We start from the raw sequence: 23,387 nt of genomic DNA on the forward strand, positions 1-23,387 counted from the left end.
GGCAATCCATGACCCAAATTGCAATTATCTTATAATTACAATTCCAGTCCCTTAAGTTTAATTAATCTCTTTTAGTCACAAAACTAATTACTAATTAATTCTTGACTAATATTAATTAAACAATATGATTTCTCCTTTAATATATTATTCCCATAATATATTAATAAATCATATTTAATCCTTTCTTTCCATAATTCATCCTATCAAGTTGCTTTGGTGAAGGCAACCCAAAAGGACCATGCACCATCGGGTCAAGTACATACCAAAATAGTTATGGACTTAGACACTAATCCAACAGTCTCCCACTTGGATAAGTCTAATAACTATTATGCGTATGACTTCAGATCCTGATCTGCAATCGTAGCTTTCCAAAGCCGTTGTCAACTCTGATCCTATCAGATACACGTGTCCTTAGATAAGGGATCATATATTCCTTCATTCTAGATATCATATGAGATATGATTTCTAATCATTCTCTTTGTACTACTTCTCGATTTCTGATTTATGACGACAGACTAATTGAACAAATCAAATTAGCCCTAGCCCGGCCGAGCATTTACGTTTGTCATCACTAAACCATCGAGGGGCCCAAAGATATCGCCTTTATCCTACTTTGAATAAAAGGAATGGACAAACTTTGATACAATGCTCGCTTGCACTCACGCACCGAATCACACACAACAATATGTTTTATAACACCAAGTTACTAGTGCGTTTACATATTATCAATGTGCAACCGATTCGCAAGATACAACTCACACATCTCGGTTTCAAGAATATAAGATGTTATCGTCTCACCAATCACTCGTGATACAATTCATGGAGTGATCCAAGTGAGCGTGGGTTTAATCCAATGCTCAAATCATATTCATAAGCACTCATGAACGTTGCAGCAAACATTTGCTTATGTCTAATGCTCTTTAGACAATCTACACACCAATTCATGACAGTCTTCATTCATACCTACTTCCAACATATGAACAACTATGGCCCGTTCGAATAATTCGATTATTCTTAATAAACTCAATTATTCTGGAAGTCAAAACATGCAAATGTGAAACACAAGAATAATATTAATCCCATATGGCCTCAAACCTTTGAGTATAAATAAAACACCTTTTATTTATCACCATATCGATTACTCATTATTTGTCATTTCGGTTAATCAACTTCTTACTTGAATTACAACACTTGTCCCATGCTCCTAGCATGCACACAATGTTTACCTATGGTTCTTACTTTGTGAAATAGATCACATTGAACACATTTCCAATCATTCTCATTTCACAACTCCAAATCCGTTTTTCATAAGTTAGAGAATATCAAATTCTTGCTACTTATAGAATATGTAGATTCTAACATTTTATGCAATTGTCCTTTCGTAAATTCACTGCACCAAAGTCACAAAGACAATTCCTTAGATATGATGTCTCTCACTCAAAGTACATTCCTTTGAACATCCTTTTGCATAAAAATTTATAATCTAGACATAGATTTTTAATATTCAATTTCCAATATGGACACGCTTCCATAATTTCCATATGACAACTCATTCTTAATAGAATCTTATCTATTCGTAATGATGTCAATATGGTCCATCCGGTATGGAAACATTTCCATGATTTTCATATGACAACTCATTCTTAATAGAATCTTTTCTATTCATAAGAATGTCGATATGGTCCATCCAATACCATGCTTCCAACTACTCACAAGCGACCAATCCTCGTCGAACTTTGGATTGTCCTTTGATAGTTGTTTAATTATTTTAGTCAAAACGAATTCTAGTCCCTTTTCCCTCTAAATGCACTTGACATTTGGAAAATTTTAGAATGGTTAAACATTAAAGCATTTGCAATCGATCCTATACCCGAAGCGTATGGGACACGACGCATAATGTATTATTTGCTATGTTCTCAAAATTCGAATTGTGAAGAGGAATGCCGTAATCATAATCGAAATTTTAAGAACACACTATGTACCCTTGACTAAATTTATTAACATTTCTCAACCTAATCCTTTAGATTTGAAATGAAGCATAATATTCTCTCCCTTAATTATAGCAAAACAACCTTTCAACTCGTACAACTTTGCAAAGTATGACTCTTGTTTTTCTATAATTAATATTGCCAACTTGCAATACGTGCCTTAATAATCATACAATCATAACATTTATGCTCCCACTATCATGATGATTATTATAAAAACATAGCACTTATGCTCCCACTAGCTTCGACATGTATTCATAAACATCTTAACTTTCAGAAAAAAAAAACAATGCTTATACACCTTTGCCTTCTATAGTTCATATGTGTGTCTAAACACTTAAGACTAATTGTCAAACCTCACAATTCAAATTATGGAAAGGGATACCGTAACCATAATCGAATTCGAGAATGCAATTTTACAATCACTATCTTCTTAAAATCTTTCTTAGTGAAAGCATTTCCTCACGATCATTTTCATGAAGGAGGAAATCTTATGACACTTAGATTTGAGCGGTGTATGTGTTCCTATCCATGTGAATTTGTTAAAACCAAAGTTTACGACAAATTCAAACTCATATGGACCGAACTTTCTTAGATTTCTTGCCTTTATGGTAGCATAGTTGCCCACCATGTCTTCCAAGTAGTTAAGCAGCTCACCTTTTCTTATCAATGTACTTTCCATTGATCAAGGTCCTTGCCTTTTATGCATTCAATTGAGAACTCATAGGACTCACATGCATAATTAACTCGATTGGATTGGCACAGAAAAAATAATGTCAACACGATAGGTTGTAAACCTCAACTCGTGTGCTAGTGATGATCGATAAGGTTTATTTGATTTGTTCTTGAAACCTTTCAAGACCATTAAGACTCCCACCGACTCCTTGACATATAAAATTCTCTTGTCAAAACATTTCTTGACAAATAAATATTCAAGAGTTAGTGTAACTTTTATCAAGAAAAAACACTTCATAACTTTGGTCCTAGTTGGTCTTTGTCTTATCCAAGACATCACAACTTTCCACAATTGATGAATGTTATAAACCTTCTTAATACTTGTCACTCATTGTCACAATCTTAACTCTAAGACTTGTTTTGGAACGAAGTATGATTGACCTTTTGATTTAACCATTTCTTCAATTCTTGATTCCTCTTCTTAAACATACAATTGTACTAAGATTCACTTAGAGGATCAATTGAGATATGGTTCTTAATCATTAAGACCTATCATAAAGCATAAAAGGTACTCTCCCTTCTTCTTAGAATGGAGAAACTTTTATCTTTCTGCCTACTCGATTCTTCTTATTCGTTCTACTATTGATTTAAACTTTTTCAATCAATTCAGAATTACACTTAATCTTACAAGTATAATCATATTTACTAAACCTTTAGTAAATCATGACGAATATCTTTGTTACTCTTATGGTGAATTTGATCAACACGCAACTTTGTGTACTCGATCTCCTAGTCCTTCACTTGACACTTTGTCAACAAATTAGTCTAATTTCCAAATAAGAAATTTCTCATTCATCGTGCAACCATGTTGCATGATTCCAAACTTCTGTCCAATTGAAACTTGGGCGATGAGAAACTCTCCCTATTTGGTAAATTCTCGACTTTCCATAAATAACATCATAAGAACCAAATCCATTATTGCTAATAATAGAAACATTTTAACATCAATTTTTCATACACGCCATTGTAAGGATAAATAAATAAAATTTAAAATCAAAATTTATTTTATTGCGGAAAAATTTGTCCTTACAATCCAACTCATTGAAAAACTTATGCTAATACATCTTTCTTAGCAATCTAATTCTAACTCTAAGTAGTAGCTCAAGAATCTAATCTTCGAGAAACGTGATCGAAATTCATTCCTTCACGGTTAGATTCTGCTCACTTCTTCCCTTAAGCTTCCTTTCTTTTCTTCGATCCTACAAAACATCAATTGTAGTCTTATCACATTATGTATTCAGAATCTAGAATGAAGCTTAAAAGAGTTATTCAATGGATTTTACCTAAATTAGAGCCATACGTTTCGACTCTCCCATCTCTTAGATCTCTTAGGTAAACAGGGCAGCTTTGTCTCCAATGCCCCTTCTCTTGGCAATAAAAGCAAATTGACTCTCTTGGAACAGGACATGGAACTACTTCAGACATTGCCTTTCTCTTATGATCAAACTTTTCGATCATTTCATGTCTTTCATTGCCATTGTCTATATCCATAGAGGTCTTGAAGGCAGATTCACCAATCAACTTTGCTTTTCTATTGCGCCAAACCATTACTGATCAGCAGCAATAAGCATATAGGTGAGATCTATAAGGGTCACGTCGTGGTTCATCATATAGTACTCTCTTACGAACTCACTATACGAGTTGGGAAGTAACTGAAGAACCCAATCAACAGCTATTTCCTCACAGACAACTGATCCCAACATTCTTAGTCTATCAATGTGCGACTTCATTCCTAGGACGTGTGCACACACCGACTTTCCTTCTTTATGTTTATTTGCCAAAAGGGCTTGAGTGATATTGAACCTTTCAATTTTACAATCTTGTGGGTTAGGAAGAATAATTGGAGGAGGAGGAGGAAGTGCAGCATGATTTCTTGTTCCTCGATCGAATCATGGAATATTATCTTCATGTGGAATGCTTGTTCCACGGGATTTGAGAAAACCATAGTTGTCGAACTTTGACATCTACAAAACGGGAGAAAAACGAATTCAAGTTAGTTGATAGATTGAGTCCTTAGTAAATCACCCAAATGAAATACTAAGGCTAGGACCCAACACAATATTCTACAACTCGGGAGAGGGATGTTGTAACCCTAATTGCAGAATATTTGAAGGTAAGTGAATGACGATTCACTAATTTCCACCATGAAAAATGAAAAAGAAATTTAAGTTTTAAATCTATGAAAACTCCTAGATCCTTTGAGATTCATTGAACTTTCAATGGCATGTTTAAATCTCGATATGCCCCTCTAGTTTGTGACTGGGATGCTGAGGATCACAAAGCGGGTGTGAATAACCATGCAAACTTACATGGTGCCCTCAAATGTTACAGTCACCTATTCGATGTGCCGGTAAACCACACACGCTCCACCGAACTATGACAAACATTAAGTCACCCTTTGCTACCTTTACTTAGAACCATTTAGTGTGCCGGTAAACCACACACGCTCCACTAATGTCTTCGCAAGGGCACAAAGTGTAATTTCATGGAATTGCCTCAATTCACTTTTGCCTAAGTAACTAAGATTGGGAATTTTATGAAAACATTTAGTTACTTTTATACTTCATTATACTTATAATGGAGGGTTTTTGTCCTATCCTACCCGTTCGGCTAACGACCCTCCACTAGTCAAGAGTGCGGTGGGTAAGAGTGGATACCCATTCAATCACCATTTTATAGGCAATTTTCTTAAACACCCCTTATAGACCAGCTTCGTGAATGAGGCCTACTAACGGTAAGACTGAATTTTACTCATACATATATATAATGTTATACCTTTAATGTTATATATATAGTATAGGGTGTATTTTATACTTTTAAAATACTAGGTGGTCTAATTTAACAATTATACTTTTAATTCAATTAAATTGTAAACCTAAACTTTTATGGATTTATTAAACTTCTTTTAATTATACACCTTAATTAATTAATAAAACCATAAGGGTGTGATTTGAACTTTTTCAAAACTATACTAGAGTTTTAGAATTTAACATTCCTAATTAAAATTTTAATCAACTTTTAAATTCCAAAACTTGAGGGCAAGTTTTGAAACATTTCAACACATTAGGGTTTAGAATTTAAATATACATCAAAATTAAACAATTTAATCAAAATTTAAATTCCAAAACTTGAGGGCAAGTTCTGAAACCTTTTTCAAAACATTAGGGTTTTAACTATTTAAATTTCAAAACAACAAAACTTTTGGGTTCAAATTTAAACTATAAAACCTAAGGGGAAAATATGAAACTTTTCATAACAACAAGGATCAAATAACAAATAATCTTAATTAACATTTAATCATATAATTATCCATATTTGATTTATTTAATGATTTTTTGCAAAACAATTTACCAATTTAATCAAAATAATCAATCAATTATCACATAAGGAAACAAATATTTTATTAATTGATAAATATCTTCAATTAGATCAAGAATATAGTCATATATATATATATATATATATATATATATATATATCATAAAATCAGATTTATATTGATCTAACATGATAAGGTAACTATCCTTAAGCAAAAACAGCAAGAAATCCCGGATATAGCTCCATCTGACGCTCGAACTCGCCGAGTACACTGTGGTACTCGCCGAATTCATCAGGCAGATGGCTCAAAAATCGATTTTGCAACTTGAATAAACACATAATGCATCAATACAATAGAAACCAATCAAGGCTCTGATACCACTGATGGGTTTTGGTCCTAAGAACATCCTATGTGCTCATACAAACCCTAATGCTTGGATCTAGTTTTCTCTATTGTACATGCTTTGAATCCAAGACTATAAACCCTAATTCTAGCATATGGAATACAATATTAACATATAATTAGGTTTATGATATTACCTTGATTGTTATGTAGCAATAACAATCCCAATTCCTCCTTGAATTGACTTTGGAAGGCTTAGAGTCACAAGTGTCACTCCTCTAATGGTTCACAAACACCATAAGCAAGAGGATGAAGAGGAGAGAGGATGGAGGCTGCCAAAACCGTGTGAAAACCCTAGCAAGATGCTTGTCCACGTTTTTGGTCCTTAAGGGATCTATATATAGTGAGGCAATTAGGGTTATCTAACAAGGAAACCCTAATTTGGTTGCTTAAGCCCTAAGCAACCCATAGACTCCTTTAATCAAGCCCATGGACGATTTCCTTATGGGTTTCCCCATAGAATTCGTCCACCTCTTGATTCAAGGCAATCCATGGCCCAAATTGCAATTATCTTATAATTACAATTCCAGTCCCTTAAGTTTAATTAATCTCTTTTAGTCACAAAACTAATTACTAATTAATTCTTGACTAATATTAATTAAACAATATGATTTCTCCTTTAATATATTATTCCCATAATATATTAATAAATCATATTTAATCCTTTCTCTCCATAATTCATCCTATCAAGTTGCTTTGGTGAAGGCAACCCAAAAGGACCATGCACCATCGGGTCAAGTACATACCAAAATAGTTATGGACTTAGACACTAATCCAACAATGCATTCATGCGATTTCCTTATTCCTAGTGGAGGCAATATAAGCTTCTTAACATTCCAATGAAGGCATGCATATTTGCATGATGACTATGTAATTGTTGGATATCACTATAAGTAGGTTTACAAAATATCATGTAACGCCCCATTTCTCCGGTGTGTAATTATTTACCAATGATTACGAATTTAGTACAAAATAAATAATAATTATAAAATAATAATAATATAAATAATCATATGACATAAAATAATATTTATTTTACCAGAATGACTAAAAAGGGATAATTCTAAAACTTAAAATGTCATAACATTGGTCATAAGGACCAAATAATTAATTATGGCAAACTCAAAGGACAGAAAGTGTGATTTTTGAAATTTGGTGATTGTGGTCATGTGATATACGTGATTCAATTCCCTAGCAGCCTAAACCAAGGTATATAAGTGCAAAGTCCTCCTTGGATGTGCTTACCCTCTTGTGATGTGTAATGGGTTGAGTCTTTTCTATAAATAGGAAGTGAGTGACTCCTATTTATGTAAGAACCATTATGGAACCCATTTTGAGAGCTTAGTTTAGTGAAAGAATTTACATTACCTAATTGTAATCTTGCTTTACTAATGGAGCTTAAATGATTTTATTTAATCTTGATGTTCCTTATGATTGATTGATTCACTTGATATTTACTATTTTGCACATGTCACCATATTTGGGTCACTACAATTGGTATCAGAGCACGTGTTCTTGAAGTATGCTTGAAGTCTTCAAGAAATTGATCCATGATGACAACATGATTTGGTGAATCCTAAAGTGTTGTATCTTCTTCATCTCTGAGAATGTTTTTGATTCTAGAAGTCAAATTATTCTTTGATCATCTTTCAAATTCAATTTTCTCTCTCTAGAATTCATGTGATTTTCGCTTTCTCTCGCTAGAATTCATATCGAAATCACTTTCTCTTTCTAGAATTTTGATCAATTTTGTTTCCTCTCTCTAGAATTCATTCATATTTTTCTTTCTCTCTCTAGAGATTTCATTCATAATCACCTTCTCTCTCTAGAAAAATTGAAGTTCTTATGATCTTTGTTGTTAATTTATCAAAGATGGTGTGTTTGGATTATGATTCTTGGATCGTGATGATTAAAAATGTCAAATACAAAGCCAATGAGAAACAATTTTACGAATTATTATTGAAATGATGGTTTATTACATAGGGAACTTTGATTTCTTATGGAGACAAGAAATATGATCATGGAAAATTGATGTTTCAACCACTTTGTAAGATTAAAAGTTTGGTTGAAATTTTCATGGATATGTTATCTTGGTTTGGTAATCAAAAGGAAGGAAAATAAAGAGAATTATTAAAAAAAGAAATATGTTTCTCTTATTGAAGACCCAAATGATCTTTATGCTCTTGAGTTTGTTGAAGATGTTCTTGAAGAAGTTCATCATGCTCATGATGTTCTTGATGTTCAAGACAAGGAAATTCAATGTGATTTTCATGAAGATGTGAAAGTTTTTTATTTAATTGGAGTTCAAACCGATGATTGCTTAAAATTTTGTAATTCGTTTGAAGGAATGGTGTCATATAGAAATCCTTCAATCCAAGAAGTTCAAATGTATCAAACTCCAAAAGATTTGATTCAAAATTGCAAAGTTGAATTTGTCAAGAATGATGTTGTTCTTAAATTCAAAACTTCAAGATCCAAAAAGATGAAGAAGACGATCAAAAACAAGAACATTTGGGTTTTTAAACATAATTCTTCAAATGTCGCTTGAAGTCGAAATCAATGAAGCAAATTTGGGTTCCTAAGCAACAATCATCAAATGATGCAATGATTTCGAATTTAAACCCAAAATTGTTGAAAATTCTCAAATTCGTTATGAAAATGAAGTTAGATCTTTGAAAAATAAGAAAAATGGATTGTATAATGTGTATCGTGGGTGGTACAATATGAAATTTGAAGATTTCTTAGTTCCAGCCAAAGAACCGAGATCTTTCATGATCAATTTGATTACTGCAAATGGAAAAAGGATTATTATGAATATTTCTCAAATTTTCAAATGGATTCCGAAAAATTCATGTTAAGATCGATACCTTGTTTTTGAAGATCCGATGATGAACAATTCATGTTTTCTTGAAATTCAAATCCAATCATATTTTCAATTCGTGCTTTCGTTTTTATTTTTGATTGTTTTAACTCGTTGGATTAAATATGTTTCAATCTGATTGCTATGATCCAATAATTTTTTTTTTAAATCAAGCTTGATCTTCGAATTATCACTATTTATTCGATCCAAAACTCAGTCTATTTTTTATCTACTGTTCATTGATCCGAAACTAGAGCCCAAACCAATTCGATCTACTGTTCATATGATCTGAGTTAATCAAAAGCCCAATCCAACTCATTCAGATCAATTGCAGATCATATCGCGTTTCTCTTATTTCAATTTGTTTTCGTGATCTGATTATTCTTTTTGTCTCAATATCTCGCATTTTGGTACTCACGACTTCGATCAAAGATTGAATTTGATTTTGTTTCAATTGACTTAATATAATACGTTCTCTTCATCTGTTTAAACTCGTTCTTTCTAATTTCTTCATGAGATTTTTTTCCCGTGAATTTTTATTACATTGGATAATCGAGTATCTGAATCGAGTTATGATATTGATCGAGTCTCATGTGTTCAATTCTCAAGCTATAGTTGTTGATTCTTGATAATATATTCGTCTATTCTTGTTGATCTGTTCAATCAAGTATGTTTGAGGGTAAACTTGATAAAATCGATGAATCAAAAACAGACAAATTTGTTTGGAAATGATAGTTTGATCAGAAAGGTTTTATGGAATTGAGGATTGGTGTTTATCAGTTTTGAATTATTGACAAAACCGATTGTATTTTGGTCAACTATGGTATTTCGATCAGAATAAAGTCAAAGTTCCTTAGTTTCAAAGTCAAAATTGAAACCTGTATGACGAAATTCTAAGGACGAGAGTGTATTGAAAGTCAAAAATTGTTATGATCTGTAAAGTGAAGTCAAAATCGAATTAGGAAATTACAAAGATGGCTTTTATTCTGGGTATAGATGGTCGAAATCACGCTTTCGATTGTGGTTCAGTGGACGAGTTTTTGATTGAAGTCGAATGAGAAAGCATGTGGAGTCGAACGAGATTTGTGTTTAACAATCGAAATTGACAATGGATTTGATAGTCGAACAAATTTTTGGATTGTTTGGAAGTCGAAATTGATTTCGACTAGTGTTGAATTGAATCGAGTCGAGATGTTTAAGCGTCGATGTCGACTGGTGTTGGTCATTAGTTTGAATCGAGAGGCATGATTTTGATTATGTGTTCCTTGGGTTAAGAATCAAACTCGACCGATGATGTCCGTTCCAATTTCGCATCTGGACAAGAATTGGTGAAGAACGTCATTTGAGAAGTAAATTATCCAAAATTAAATTACTCAATTAAATGCATACTCTAAATAATAGTTATATAAGAATTAATACCATAAAATAATAACTCATATTTAAAATTCAAAAGAAATTTTGATTACTAATAAAAAATATGTGTCTTCAATAATAATAAAAAAAAAACAATATTTATTTTCATACAATTTTTTTCAACCAACATAACGTTATAATTTTGTTTTAAACCTAAAATAATATATCAAAATCGGTTAATTTTCAAGTTATAAGTTACCATCTTTCAAAGCAAATTAGATTTCACTGTTAGGGGCTTACTTTTTCATTACCTTCGTATCAAGGTTGGGTACCGGATTATACATGTTACCGAATAGAAATAATACCGAAAGAAATTTGTGTGTGTGTGTATATATATATATATATATATATATATATATATATATATATATATATATATATATATATATGCTCACTATGAAATAGGTGTTTGTATAGATTTTTTTGTTGTTGTAAAATATGTGTTTGTATACATTTTTTTTATAAAAACGAATTTGTATATATTTATGTACTTAATAAATACCTATTTTTAAAAATAGGTATTTCGTATACAAAAATGTTTTTATATAAAAAATATAAGATTTTTTATGTGAGAATATGTGTTTTTTTTTATAAATGTGAGTTTTTTTAAAGAAAAAACATATTCGAAATTTTTTTTGAGAAAAAAAGTTATAAAAAAACTAAAGTTATGATGAATCCATAACAAAATTCTGAAATTTATGCCAAAATGGTAAAATTTTTACCAAATTTTTTAATAAAATTTAAAATCATGGCAAAAAGTATAAATTTTGGACCTAATTTGTAATAAAATTAAAGTATGGGCCAAAAGTGTAATTTTTAAAAGTTGGATGAGCTTTAGACCGGGTTAAATGGTTAAATTGAATACGATTATCGATTTTTAAGACTTAATTGGATAAAAATAAATATAATGACTAAATCGATTATGGGGCCAATATGTTTTTTTTTTTTTTTTTTTTTTTTTTTTTTTTTTTTTTTTTCAGTTTTCCGTTATATATTTTAGACAAAACTTCATAAATGGTCCTTGTGGTTTCACAAAATCTGAAGTTTCATCCCTATTTTTAAAAAAACTCATGGATGGTCCATTTGTTTTCAAAACTTTTAATTTTTAGTCCTTATGGCTCACCCTGTCAGTATTTGTCCGTTAAGTGAAGGAAATTTTCGTCATTTCACTCCTCCTCCTCCTCCTCCTCCTCCTCTTCCTCCTCCTCCTCCTCCTCCTCCTGGGTTTAATATTACCACAAACAAAATTAACACAGATCTAGTAGTGGATTTGCAAAATAAAGAACATTCACTTTTATCGATTTTGTTTAATTTATTAAATTAAATTTACAAATGTTCCAGACTCTAAACACATACATACAAAGTTACACATATATCAAGATTAATTTGATTTAAACAAGAAAATAGAGCTCAATCTCATTAAAAACATACACACATAAATATGAATATTAATCTCAAGAACACTCGTTTTGTCCCGAGTTCAAGAACAAGAACATTACATTCATGAACCCAAAAATCATTCACAAACCAATAAATCATTTTTCCCAGATCTGATGAATTGCGCTTCACCGCCACTGAATCGATTTCTGCTATAAAACCAAAACCTAAACTTGATCTAAATCGATTTCTTATATGAAATTGATGCCTAAACTTGATCTCAAGCAATTTATGATATGAAAATTCATTTTGGAAGGAAGAGGAATAAAAAAACCAAGAACATCTGAAAACCCTTCTCGAAGATCAAAATCTAAAAGCAAATAAAAAACCCAATAATTCTAAAAAAACACAGATGAAGATGATGAAGATCAGGTACTTATTTGTGTGTACGTGTGGGTTTTTAAATTATTCCCTAGATGATCAAACCACCATCGAGATGATCAGAGGGAGTAAGGAGTTGTGGAGAAGATGAAGATAGAGACAATGAGCAGATGTGTAAACGTAAGGGAAAGGAAAAGTAGAGGTGGCGACAAACAAGGATTCGAGAGCAAAACTAACGCCTTGAATCACCCATTGCTACCTCTTTTGGAAGTGAACGTATACCCATCCGTCAATTTCTTTCCACAACCCAGTTCAACAACAAATGAACCATCGATAGGCCTTTCATTCATGTCCCTACAATTGATTTTGGGGTGAATAAGATTTTAGAACCTGTGATTGTGAGAAAATGTAAGATTGCTTTTTAGGGTTCTTAAGAAGAAAGGGGTGAGAGTTTAACTGGAAATATGTGCGTGTATAGAGAGAGAGAGACCCCTTGCATATTAAATTTCATTTTTCTTTTGTTTTTTTAAATAAGAAAACCTCATAAATGGTCCCTGGGGTAGTGAGATGATAGAAATATCCTTCACTTAACGGATAAATATTGACGGAGTGAATCATAAGGACTAAACATTAAAAGATTTGAAACCATAGAGACCATCCATGATGTTTTTTAAAGTTAGAAACAAAACTTTAGATTTTATGAAACCACAAGGAGCATTTATGAAGTTTTGTCTATATCTTACCAAATTGGTTAAGTAGTCAAGTGAAAGATAAAATACTATTGTATGATTGTTTTATGGTGTATAATATCTAAATAGAGAGAAAGTGAAAATAAACTGAAAATTTACTACTTGCAAATATCTGATTAATATTCGAATACATATCTGAAATTTCGGATACGAATTCAGATATCAATATCCACTATACAAAATTCCGTATATCCAAAATTTCGGATAACCGGTTCTAAACACCCAAACTCTAACTAGACTATGTTTAAATATTAACATTCGCATCTAATGGATCTACCCACTCCATCATTAATGTTATATCAATTCAGGTCGTGTCATACGGTGGATAATACGGACGACTATCCATGGCACACGTTTTTAAGGTGCCCAAAATTTATGAGATATATAGTATATATGTTTAAAAAAATTAATTATGTACATTTTACTTAGAGGACAAATTAACTCCATTGGAAATCATAGCAAAAAAAATAATAATAAATAAATAAATAAAAATAAACATGGCTTGGAGTGGTGGGCCGGTAAGCGCGAGCATTATGCACATACGGTAGGGCGCCATCAGGCGGGAACGCTATCGACTCCTCATGAATCGCTAATTCGATACCTCGTAAATCTCGACATTATCGCATCTATAATATCGCTCCTCCTTCTCGCATACACAATCTGGACATCAAAATTTTTGTTTTTGATTTCTCTCTTGATCAGTTGATCAAACAATTTCTCTATTGTTCTTACCGAGTTACAGTCTGATTTCTCTTGTGTTGAACTACTGATTTCGCCCCCTTATGTGTTGAACAGATGATTTTATCTTCCCCTTTGTGTTGAACTCTGGTTTCTGAAGTGATGAGAAGTTGCCATATAAGGTTTGATCAACATTAAAGCTTCTGATTTTAATTTCTGATTATTATTTATGTTTTTTCGTTTCTGACTTTTTTTGCTTCTCATCCTCTGTTTGTATTTGTTTCTTTTTTCTGATTTTATTTCTCAAAGCTTTTAATTTCTCATTCTCTGTTTGTTTTGGAATCAAATTTTTTAAGTCAGACTCTTCAAGTTTCAGATTGAAAAACAGTGAAACTCAAATCTCCAAGTTTCAGATTTTTCACTGAATTAGGTAATATGTTTGTAGATATTTGTATCATTGTTTGTAGAACTTTTCTAATGTTTGTGTTGGACTTGATTTTTCAGAGTTTCATCTTCGAACTATTAGATTTTATTTTGCAGCGTCCTTTGATAATAGGCATCTACAAAGGCTCAAATTTAAGACATATTAGATGGAATTTATCTTAATAATGTTATAGATGATTTTGGATATACAAAGGCTAAAAGAATTATGTTTTTCAGAATATATATTTTACAATCATAATACATCAACATAACTTGTTATGAAAATGTCATTATTTGCGAAATCATAAAATATACATTTAGAAAAAAACAAACTGTTGCAGAATCTTCTCATGCATTGGTATGCGCCATCAATAGGGGATCATTTGACAACAAGTCTCTGTAAAATTTAAAAATATCAAAAAACATAAACACGAGTTTAACCAAAAATAGAACAATATGAGTAATTGTGTAATATCAATTAAACATCCATAGGTAACAACAGTTGTTCACTCACAACCTTAATAATCTAGAAAAATTTCAAGTACTTATTTGCCCACAATTGTGTTGCATTTAGTCATTGCATTGATTTTGCTAAAGTTAATCTTTTTCTTATTATAGAGGAATGTATTTAAATGCTTGTATAAAACTGTTAATTATGACATGGATGGAGTATCAAATTCTTATGTAACAAATATCTTAACCTTAAGTCATTGGTATATCATATATGAATTAATAAAAATATTATCTTTTTATATCATACATGGATATGTAAGTCAATTCAAATAAATTGCAAACTTACTTGTTATTGCTATTGAAAAGCACAAGGGAAACAGGTTGCTGAGGTGACAGGTAAAACAACTGCACGACTATGTACACACATGTACCAATGCTGTGAAAGAGATATGAAGTGAGGTGAAATAAATGTATACACCTAAGAATGTAAAATAGATTATATAAATGTACGGAACCTATATTATTTCGATTTATTGATGTGTCACGCACCAAAAAACTTAAGAAAAAACAACCTATTGTGGATGATCTAATAAAGTTAAAGCAAATACAATTCGTACCTCCCAAAACATACAAGTGAAAGTATCCAAAAGAAAGCACTTATCCAACTTGATTCCTTATAAGCTACCCAAACCTAAAAAGAAGCATTACAAATATTCTTATAAAAAATGGGAAAATAGAATCATTTTATGTACATTTAAGTTTTGGGAAAATGACTTAAAAGCCCAACGAAGTTTCCAAACCATTCAAAAAACACCAATCATGTTTTGTCTGTTCAAAAAAACCCAACGAACTTAACCTTTTGTCTAAAAAGTCCAACAAAGTTCCAAACCGTTCAAAAAAATCCCAATTTTGTTTTGTTTAAATTCGTTGGGGTTTTTTTGAACAGTTAAAACATGGTTGGAGTTTTTTAAACGTTTTGGAAACTTTGTTGGCCTAACAAGTCATTTTTCCGATACGGTAATAAGCCACGTCATTTGTTTATCTTATTTGACTTTCAGGAAAGTGTAACTTAGTTGAGCTTTTTACACAAAATGTTAAGTTTGTTGGGTTTTTTTGAACAGACAAAACATGATTGAGGTTTTTTGAACGGTTTGAAAACATTGTTGGGCTTTTAAGTCATTTTCCCTTTAAGTTTTGGATCATACGGATAAAGTGACAATCATGAAAGAGATGTCGATCCATGATGCTATCCCACACCTAGCAATTCAACCATTTAATATTGTCAACTTTACATTGCAATTTGCAAGTGAAAGAAAAGCATGAGAAAAGATTGAAGATTAAAAGAGAAGAAAATTTACGCGGAGAATAATTGGGAATGGAATTGTGATCCATCAACAATAAGCACATAAACAAAAGTTCCCAGCATCAAGCAGCCAAGTGCAGAAATGATTACTCTTGTAGTTAAAATAGAAGGTCCCCTCTTGTATCCCATTATGGCATCCCTAAGCCAATGTATAAATAATTTTAAAAACATTGTTTTACGTGATGTGATTTCAAGCTCAAATGCATGTATCATTTTGCAACCAAGCATTTATTATCATTGGACAAAATAAGAAGGATATGTGGAATGACAACTCCTGTACTAAAATGATTCTTACTCTTTTTGACGTTTCATCAAGACAAAATATAAGGGATCCTTTGATGATTCTTGTGGTGACAACAAGAAGAACTGCGTAGCGATGTATGCACTCGTAATAGTGCTGTACAAGGAAAGAAAATTTGAGTATATATAACATAAATACGGATATGCACCCACATTGAAATATACAAATTCAAAAAATATGTGCTTTAAAACAATATAAGGAAAAATTAACACCGAAAATATGGAGGCCACTATAGTGAGTATGTGAGTCTAGTGTGTACATAATATATATATATTGTTTGTAAAAGCAATTATATATATATATATATATATATATATATATATATATATATATATATATATATATATATATATATATATATATGGTGAGGTTCAATAGAAAACTATAATTAACAAGGAACTAAGGAACTAATCTTTTTTTCAACTTTTAGAACTTATTTTTTATCAAAAAAAAAACTAAAAATACAGAAATTCATAACTTTTTATCATTTTTCCAATAATATAAAATTCGATTTTTTTTACGTCAAATTCACAATGTGAATCTTTGAAAATTCACAACGTGAATCCGGATTCACACGGTGAATCCGAAAAATATTTTTCACATTCACAATGTTAATATATGAATTTAGATATTGTTAGATTTTTTTTTTCGATAAAGAATAAGTTCTAGAAATTGAAAAAAAGATTTGGTTCCTTGAAGAATCAATAATTATGGTTCTCTATTGAACTTTTCCATATATATATATATATATATATATATATATATATATATATATATATATATATATATATATATATATATATATATATATATATATATATATATATATATATATATATATATATATATATATATATATATATATAGGGTTTACACGTTGCATTTGGTTAATATTAGTAGTTTTAGTTTTGAAAAATGGTGAACGAGTTCTCCAATTTTATTCTAACAAACCTTTTGGTTTTGAAAACAACCTACACACACCCGCGCGCACCTAATTGCTTTTACAAACAGTATATATTATGTACACTCTACAGAATGTTGTATTAACTACTATTAGGAGCCATACTAGTTATTTTGTATTAGTAAAAACCCAAAAGACAAAAATACTAGTTAGGTTTACAATAGCATATGCCTTAGGTAATTTTGGAATGATTTTTGTATTTCTTGAGCACCATGACCAGTCCAGAATTACGTTATTTTCTTTTCGTTTTATAACTTTTATAATTTGTTGTTGTTTTTATTTAATTTATTTATTTTTCTTTGTTTTTATGACTTGAAAAAAAAAATTAACTTTTTCTTGAAGTTTTGTTTAAATACTTTGTTTAATGTTTTTTTGGACATGTAGTTCGAATAAATTATTTATTGTTTTTTTTGGCGTTTTATCTGTTTACATTTTTTTTGAAGTTTTATTCGTTTGCATTTTTTTGATGTACAATGCAAATAAATTTTCTATTTTATTTTTATCAACACTTTGTTTGATTTTTTTTTTGTCTATATCCATGATCACTGTAATTGTAATCCATAATTTAATTCAATTTTGCGACGTGAACTTTTTCCTTTTTTGCCTTGATTGTAATATATTATTTTTGTGAAAATAAAAAAAAAAAATAGGATAAAAGAAGTGAACAAGATAATTAATTTACTTCTTAATAAATTTAAAAAGGATTAAACAAATTCCAATGCAATCGATTCTAATTGTGCAATCCAAAAGAATTTTTGTAAATGGGTAATCAATGATGAAATATATGGTTTTGAAGGCATAAAATAAAATAAAATAAAAAACCTCAAATTTATTCCAACCAAATAAACGGTTATTAAAATGTTTAAAATAAATTGCATAAAGAATTTTGAAACAAACTAGTTTTTGATCAGATAGATATCTTGATTTTTTAAAGCGAGGTTTTGTTTGTTCATATATATAACTCAAAAACTATCTTTGTTAAAAAAGGACTCATTAAAGAACACTAGGGGTGTTGATCGGGTATAACTTTTGAGTTTCGAGGAGTTTGGGTCGGGTTAGATCGGGTATTTATCTAAATTTTTTATATAAATAATTGATTATTACATTTATCTATAACAGAGCATTAATTACGATGCATCCGTTTATATATAACTGATGACACAATTCCATTTTGTTTCTTATATATATATATATATATATATATATATATATATATATATATATATATATATATATATATATATATATATATATGCGCCTTTTTTTTTCCCTACATTTTCATAGGTATCGAAATAGATAGGGTGGCAAGGATTTGATCCTTCTACAAACTTCACGTAATATTTTTAACCACGTAGCAAAAATTGTATTCCGGTTTGTTTCCTTACCTGGATATTTAGCCATGTTTACTATAGCATTACCTATGAATTTGGTTTAAGTTGACTTTGATATTTGATATTTGTTTCACGGCCAGTGTATTAATTTTAAAAAGAAAAAATCGGGTATTTGGGTATACCTAAAATTTTTTATGTCTATCCGATACCTGAACTAATTATATATCAGGTTAACCGAATACCCAAATTTTTATACCTGATACCCGATCTACCCGAATTCAGAACGTGTTGATAGTTTCGGTTATTTTCGACAAAAGTAAACAAAACATCAAAATAATAATAATAATAATAATAGGTAAAAGTAACATTAATCATTATTTAAAAGTATGTTAGGCTAAATAGTTAATAGCACCCCCAGTTTGGGAGCTATTTTTGATTCCGCTATAGCGTTGTAACGCTGCTATTCTACTGAAGGTGATTTTGGGCTACATCGTTTAAAAGAAAAACTGATTTGGGCTCCAAATCTCTAACCCATTAAACAAAATCGGAAATTAGTTTAGCTAAAAAAAAACAAGAAAACTTTTGCCTAATTCCAGTTTCTCTCTCATTATTCCAATTTCCAATTTCCTACTTGCTTAGTTTTTTACTCAGAGTCACTCATATATATATATATATATATATATATATATATATATATATATATATATATAAACTTTTGCCTAATTCCAGTTTCTCTCTCATTATTCCAATTTCCAATTTCCTACTTGCTTAGTTTTTTACTCAGAGTCACTCATATATATATATATATATATATATATATATATATATATATATATATATATATATATATATATATATATATATATATAACCATAACATCCCTATACCACCGTAAAAACCGTTATTTCAAAAAGCGGCCGGTGAACGATAAAGTTTTTGACCGTGATAACTACCAAGCTAAAAGGTGTGGTGCCTTAAATTGCCTCCAACATTTAGTGTCAGATGGGCGCCATATAGGATGCCTCCAACATTTTTTTTATTTGATGTCTACATCAGGTGTGCTGCCCTCCAATGCCTCCAACAAATTTTCGAAAACAAACATTTCATAAAGGGACAAAGCTATGTGGCATATTTCTCGGTTGCCTCCAACATTTTTATCGGCACAACAATGCTTATGAAGTTTGTGGCTATTGAGGGGTGGTGTTTGCCATCAAAACTATTTAGCCTAAGTAATGATTAGTTAACTATTAATGTTTGATTTTAACAATATGCCAAAAAAGTAATCATTAGGGGGTCAAATTACATGAGTATAGGGTCTCAAAATCGACTGCAAACATGTTACACTCCTAATTAATAAGGTTGCATTGTTGTGGTCCAACGGCCCGTCGGCATCCCACGTGGCCATTTTTTCCTACGGCAAACACCGCACCCTTTGCAGGGAAACATCAACGACACTTTATCTCTTCTCCATACCAACAACACCACCCCATCATAGAGGCATCAAATGAAAAATGTTGGGGACATCTATGTGGCGTCCATATGGCACCAAACTTTAGAGACATTTTAAAGCACCATACCCTTTAGCCGAAGATCGGACGGAGTGCTCGAGGGAAGCCATCGAAACACTACACCGGAACTAAAGGAATGATGGTGAGGGGAGGGGTTGTTACAGTCTCTCTCTTCCTCTTATTGGTCGGTGATCTTTGTTTGTTTTTTTTTTCTATTCTAACAATTAAAAAACGATAACATATACAAAATTAATTATTTTTTTACTCAATAGTTAGATATATGAAATTGAGTTTTTAATTTTTTTTATCCTCTACAACATCTATAAATACTCACACACTTTAATCTTCAAATCCACACCTCCTCCTACCAATTAATAAAATGGTTTTTATTTTTAATTAATTTTATGTTTATTACTCATTTAAAAAAATTATAAATCATAAAAAATCAATTATCTTAATTTAATAAAAAAAAAAATACAGGATGTTTTCCACACAAACTAAATTTTTGACTTTTGGTGAGGAAAATAAAAATGGAAGACAGGATGACGTGGCAGAAAAAAAAAAAAAAAAAAAAAAAAAAAAAAAAAAAAAAGCTTCCCTGCACGCATCCTATGGTCTAAAAAAGAAAAATTACCTTCCAGCAAAAAGTGCACTAGGTATTAAAATAGCTATCCTGATCCAGCTTGATTCTTTGTAGACTATCCAAGCCTGTGATTTATGAGTCGATTTATGAGTCCAGTTGATTCAAGAATATTAAAAATGAGAAGCATTTCTCACCAATAAATTTTCTAACTCGAAATTAAATGGAAAACAAACAACTTAACCTCGCAACTAGTATTTCTTACCAATATAACAGCAAGATTTATGCTATAGTTTATTATTGTCACTAACACCCACCTGCAATTAATTTAACAATGAACTCGTTAAAAAAGAAATCCTTTCCTCTTTGATTAACAGCTAAAATCATCGATAATTAACCTAAGTTGTTCAAAACATAACCATACGTTTGACAAATCTTAACGATAAAAAACAATTGTTCAAAAACACTATCATACCTGTAATCTTGATGAACAAATTTGTAACTTAACTCTTAACTTACTTTTTGCGTATGTCGACACAAGAATCGAGCCCATCTGAGCCGACTCCCCAAACAGCCAGAGCTAACATTATAACAGCCAATACGCTAAAAAGCGTCTTCAATGAGACTACCACCGGTGATGAAACCGCCATTATTGCTCCGACGCGAAGTGTGTTACTGTGCAGACGGCGATTGGGTTGATTGGGAGCAAAACTTTCAAATACATTGTTTTTGCCTTTTTAGGTACGAGATGTAGTCAAAGCTTTCTCTATCACAGGTCATAATCATTGTCCATCCCTATGATTTGTTTCGTTTTTTTTAAGAGTAAAATTATACATTTGGTACTTGTGGTTTGTCTAATTTCACACTTTCGTCTTACTAATGGATTATTTACATAACTGGTCCCTATAGTTTGTATTTATTGGACCGGTGGTGGTCTCTAGACCAACTCCAAGAGGTTCCATCGTTAAATAAGTGTAAAATAACTAAAATATCTATAGTTTTATTTTATTTATTTTATTTTATTTATTTTTATTGGTTTTGTAATTTTTAAAACTAGAGTGACCATTTTAGTAAAATATAAAAAGAAATGTCCTAACGCCTTGTTCCCTAGTTTTTTGTAAATTCATTAAAGGAGCGGGAAGGAAAATTTTGATCGAAAGAAAAAGAGGGGAAGGAAAATATTCATTATACCGTGTTCCCGAGTTCGAAGGAAATGAAAAGAAATGAGAGGAAAATTTTAAGTTTTTGTGTTCCCGAGTTAGGAGGAAAAAGAAAATAAAACTTGAAATTTTTCTTTCCCTCACTTTCTTCCCAAATCCGCCCAATTTAGGAGGAAAATTTGGAAGGAAAATATGACTCCAAAATCCTTCCCCTCCATTCACTTTCCTTCCATTAATGAAACTCGGGAACATGATTTTCCTTCGACACCCCTCACTTTCCTTCAGTATCCTCCCATTTCTCTCCTTAAGTAGAACTCGGGAACAAGGTGTAAAGGCCTAAAAGCTTCCAGCCTCTCTCCCACATCCTGCCTCCTCCTATGTCATATCGTCAACTTTCATCTCAACCCTTCTCTCCTCCCCTCTTCACATGTTCTCAACTCATAATGGTGATTGATGAGAGTGGTGATGTGATTGATATTGTTCTATCAACGTCCAAAGAATCATCTAGGACTTTGGTGTCATGATTTTTGTATTTGTTTGTTGCATCTCTGTCAGGTCTCCTCTTCCTTCGTGCGCCCTAATTAATTACTTCAAATTCTAGTAATCGTTGTTTTAGATTTAACATTCAATTTAACGATTTGGGAGTTTGGCAAACAATCATATAAATTCGTCGGTGACATTTAGGTTGTTTATGGGTAGAAATTATCGTTTTTTAGGGCGTTGTCGTAAATGGGGATGTAATATGTTGGTGCGATTATGGTGTCGTCATTGTTGTAAAGGGGTTTGAATGAGAGAGAACGATGGTGGTGCCAACGTATATATAACTATACATATATAGACATGCATTTGACAATATAACAGTTTAAAAGAAGTTTGTAAAACATTTGAACAGTTTAATAATAAGAATTGATGACTTGATGTCAAATCATAAAACGGTTTAAAAGCAGTTTAATTGATATAAATAGTTCAAACTATAAGAAATCTTTTGTCTGTAACAGAGTTTGAAATACATGAAAACCTTTGTTTGAAACACAATTGTAACAGAGTTTGAAAGGAAAGCTACAGTATGTAAGACAGTTTGATAAAGATTTTAATATGTAAAACGTTTTGAGAAATCATTTTTAAGTAGTATACTGAGTCAAAAAGCTAAAAGTGTAGTAAATCCATTTGTATGCTAGTTATTAATCACATGTGATTGATATAGTAACTAGTATGATTCAACTTGTATCCCCCCCCCCCTAAAAGCATTTAAAAACATTTAAAAGGTTAATTAAGGGGGTATGAACTCACCTGTAGTGAGTAACTCGAATGAAAGATCGATATAGGATTATTGGGTGTCAATTGGAGTCTTGAGCACAAACGAATCCTATTTAAAATATAATTACACATATATGAATACATTTAA

The 23,387-nt window shown here is 31.1% G+C and overlaps 1 protein-coding gene across 1 annotated transcript; it reads right to left on the reverse strand.

Annotated features, from left to right (window-relative positions):
• Nucleotides 1-14,541: 14,541 nt before the first annotated feature.
• On the reverse strand, nt 14,542-21,593 carry LOC145086602 (uncharacterized). The gene is made up of 9 exons (XM_079024419.1): nt 21,342-21,593; nt 21,088-21,139; nt 20,877-20,950; nt 16,437-16,538; nt 16,137-16,280; nt 15,984-16,035; nt 15,396-15,469; nt 15,125-15,214; nt 14,542-14,722 (listed from the first exon to the last, which is right to left on the reverse strand). The coding sequence occupies exons 1-9, from the start codon at nt 21,470-21,472 to the stop codon at nt 14,674-14,676; spliced, it is 768 nt and encodes a 255-aa protein (XP_078880545.1). The 5' UTR covers nt 21,473-21,593; the 3' UTR covers nt 14,542-14,673.
• Nucleotides 21,594-23,387: the final 1,794 nt, after the last annotated feature.

This window comes from Lactuca serriola, chromosome 2 (assembly GCF_051521515.1).
Source record: "Lactuca serriola cultivar US96UC23 chromosome 2, Lser_US96UC23_V15, whole genome shotgun sequence".
In the NCBI taxonomy this organism is placed as follows: Eukaryota; Viridiplantae; Streptophyta; class Magnoliopsida; order Asterales; family Asteraceae; genus Lactuca; species Lactuca serriola.

Coding starts and splice junctions, on each gene's coding strand:
- LOC145086602 (XM_079024419.1), bottom strand. CDS start 21,472: ATGGCGGTTTCATCACCGGTGGTAGTCTCATTGAAGACGCTTTTTAGC. Junction 16,539..20,876: donor AGTGCACTTTTTGCTGGAAG/GTAATTTTTCTT, acceptor TTCCTTGTACAG/CACTATTACGAGTGCATACA. Junction 16,036..16,136: donor CATTCCCAATTATTCTCCGC/GTAAATTTTCTT, acceptor TTGAATTGCTAG/GTGTGGGATAGCATCATGGA.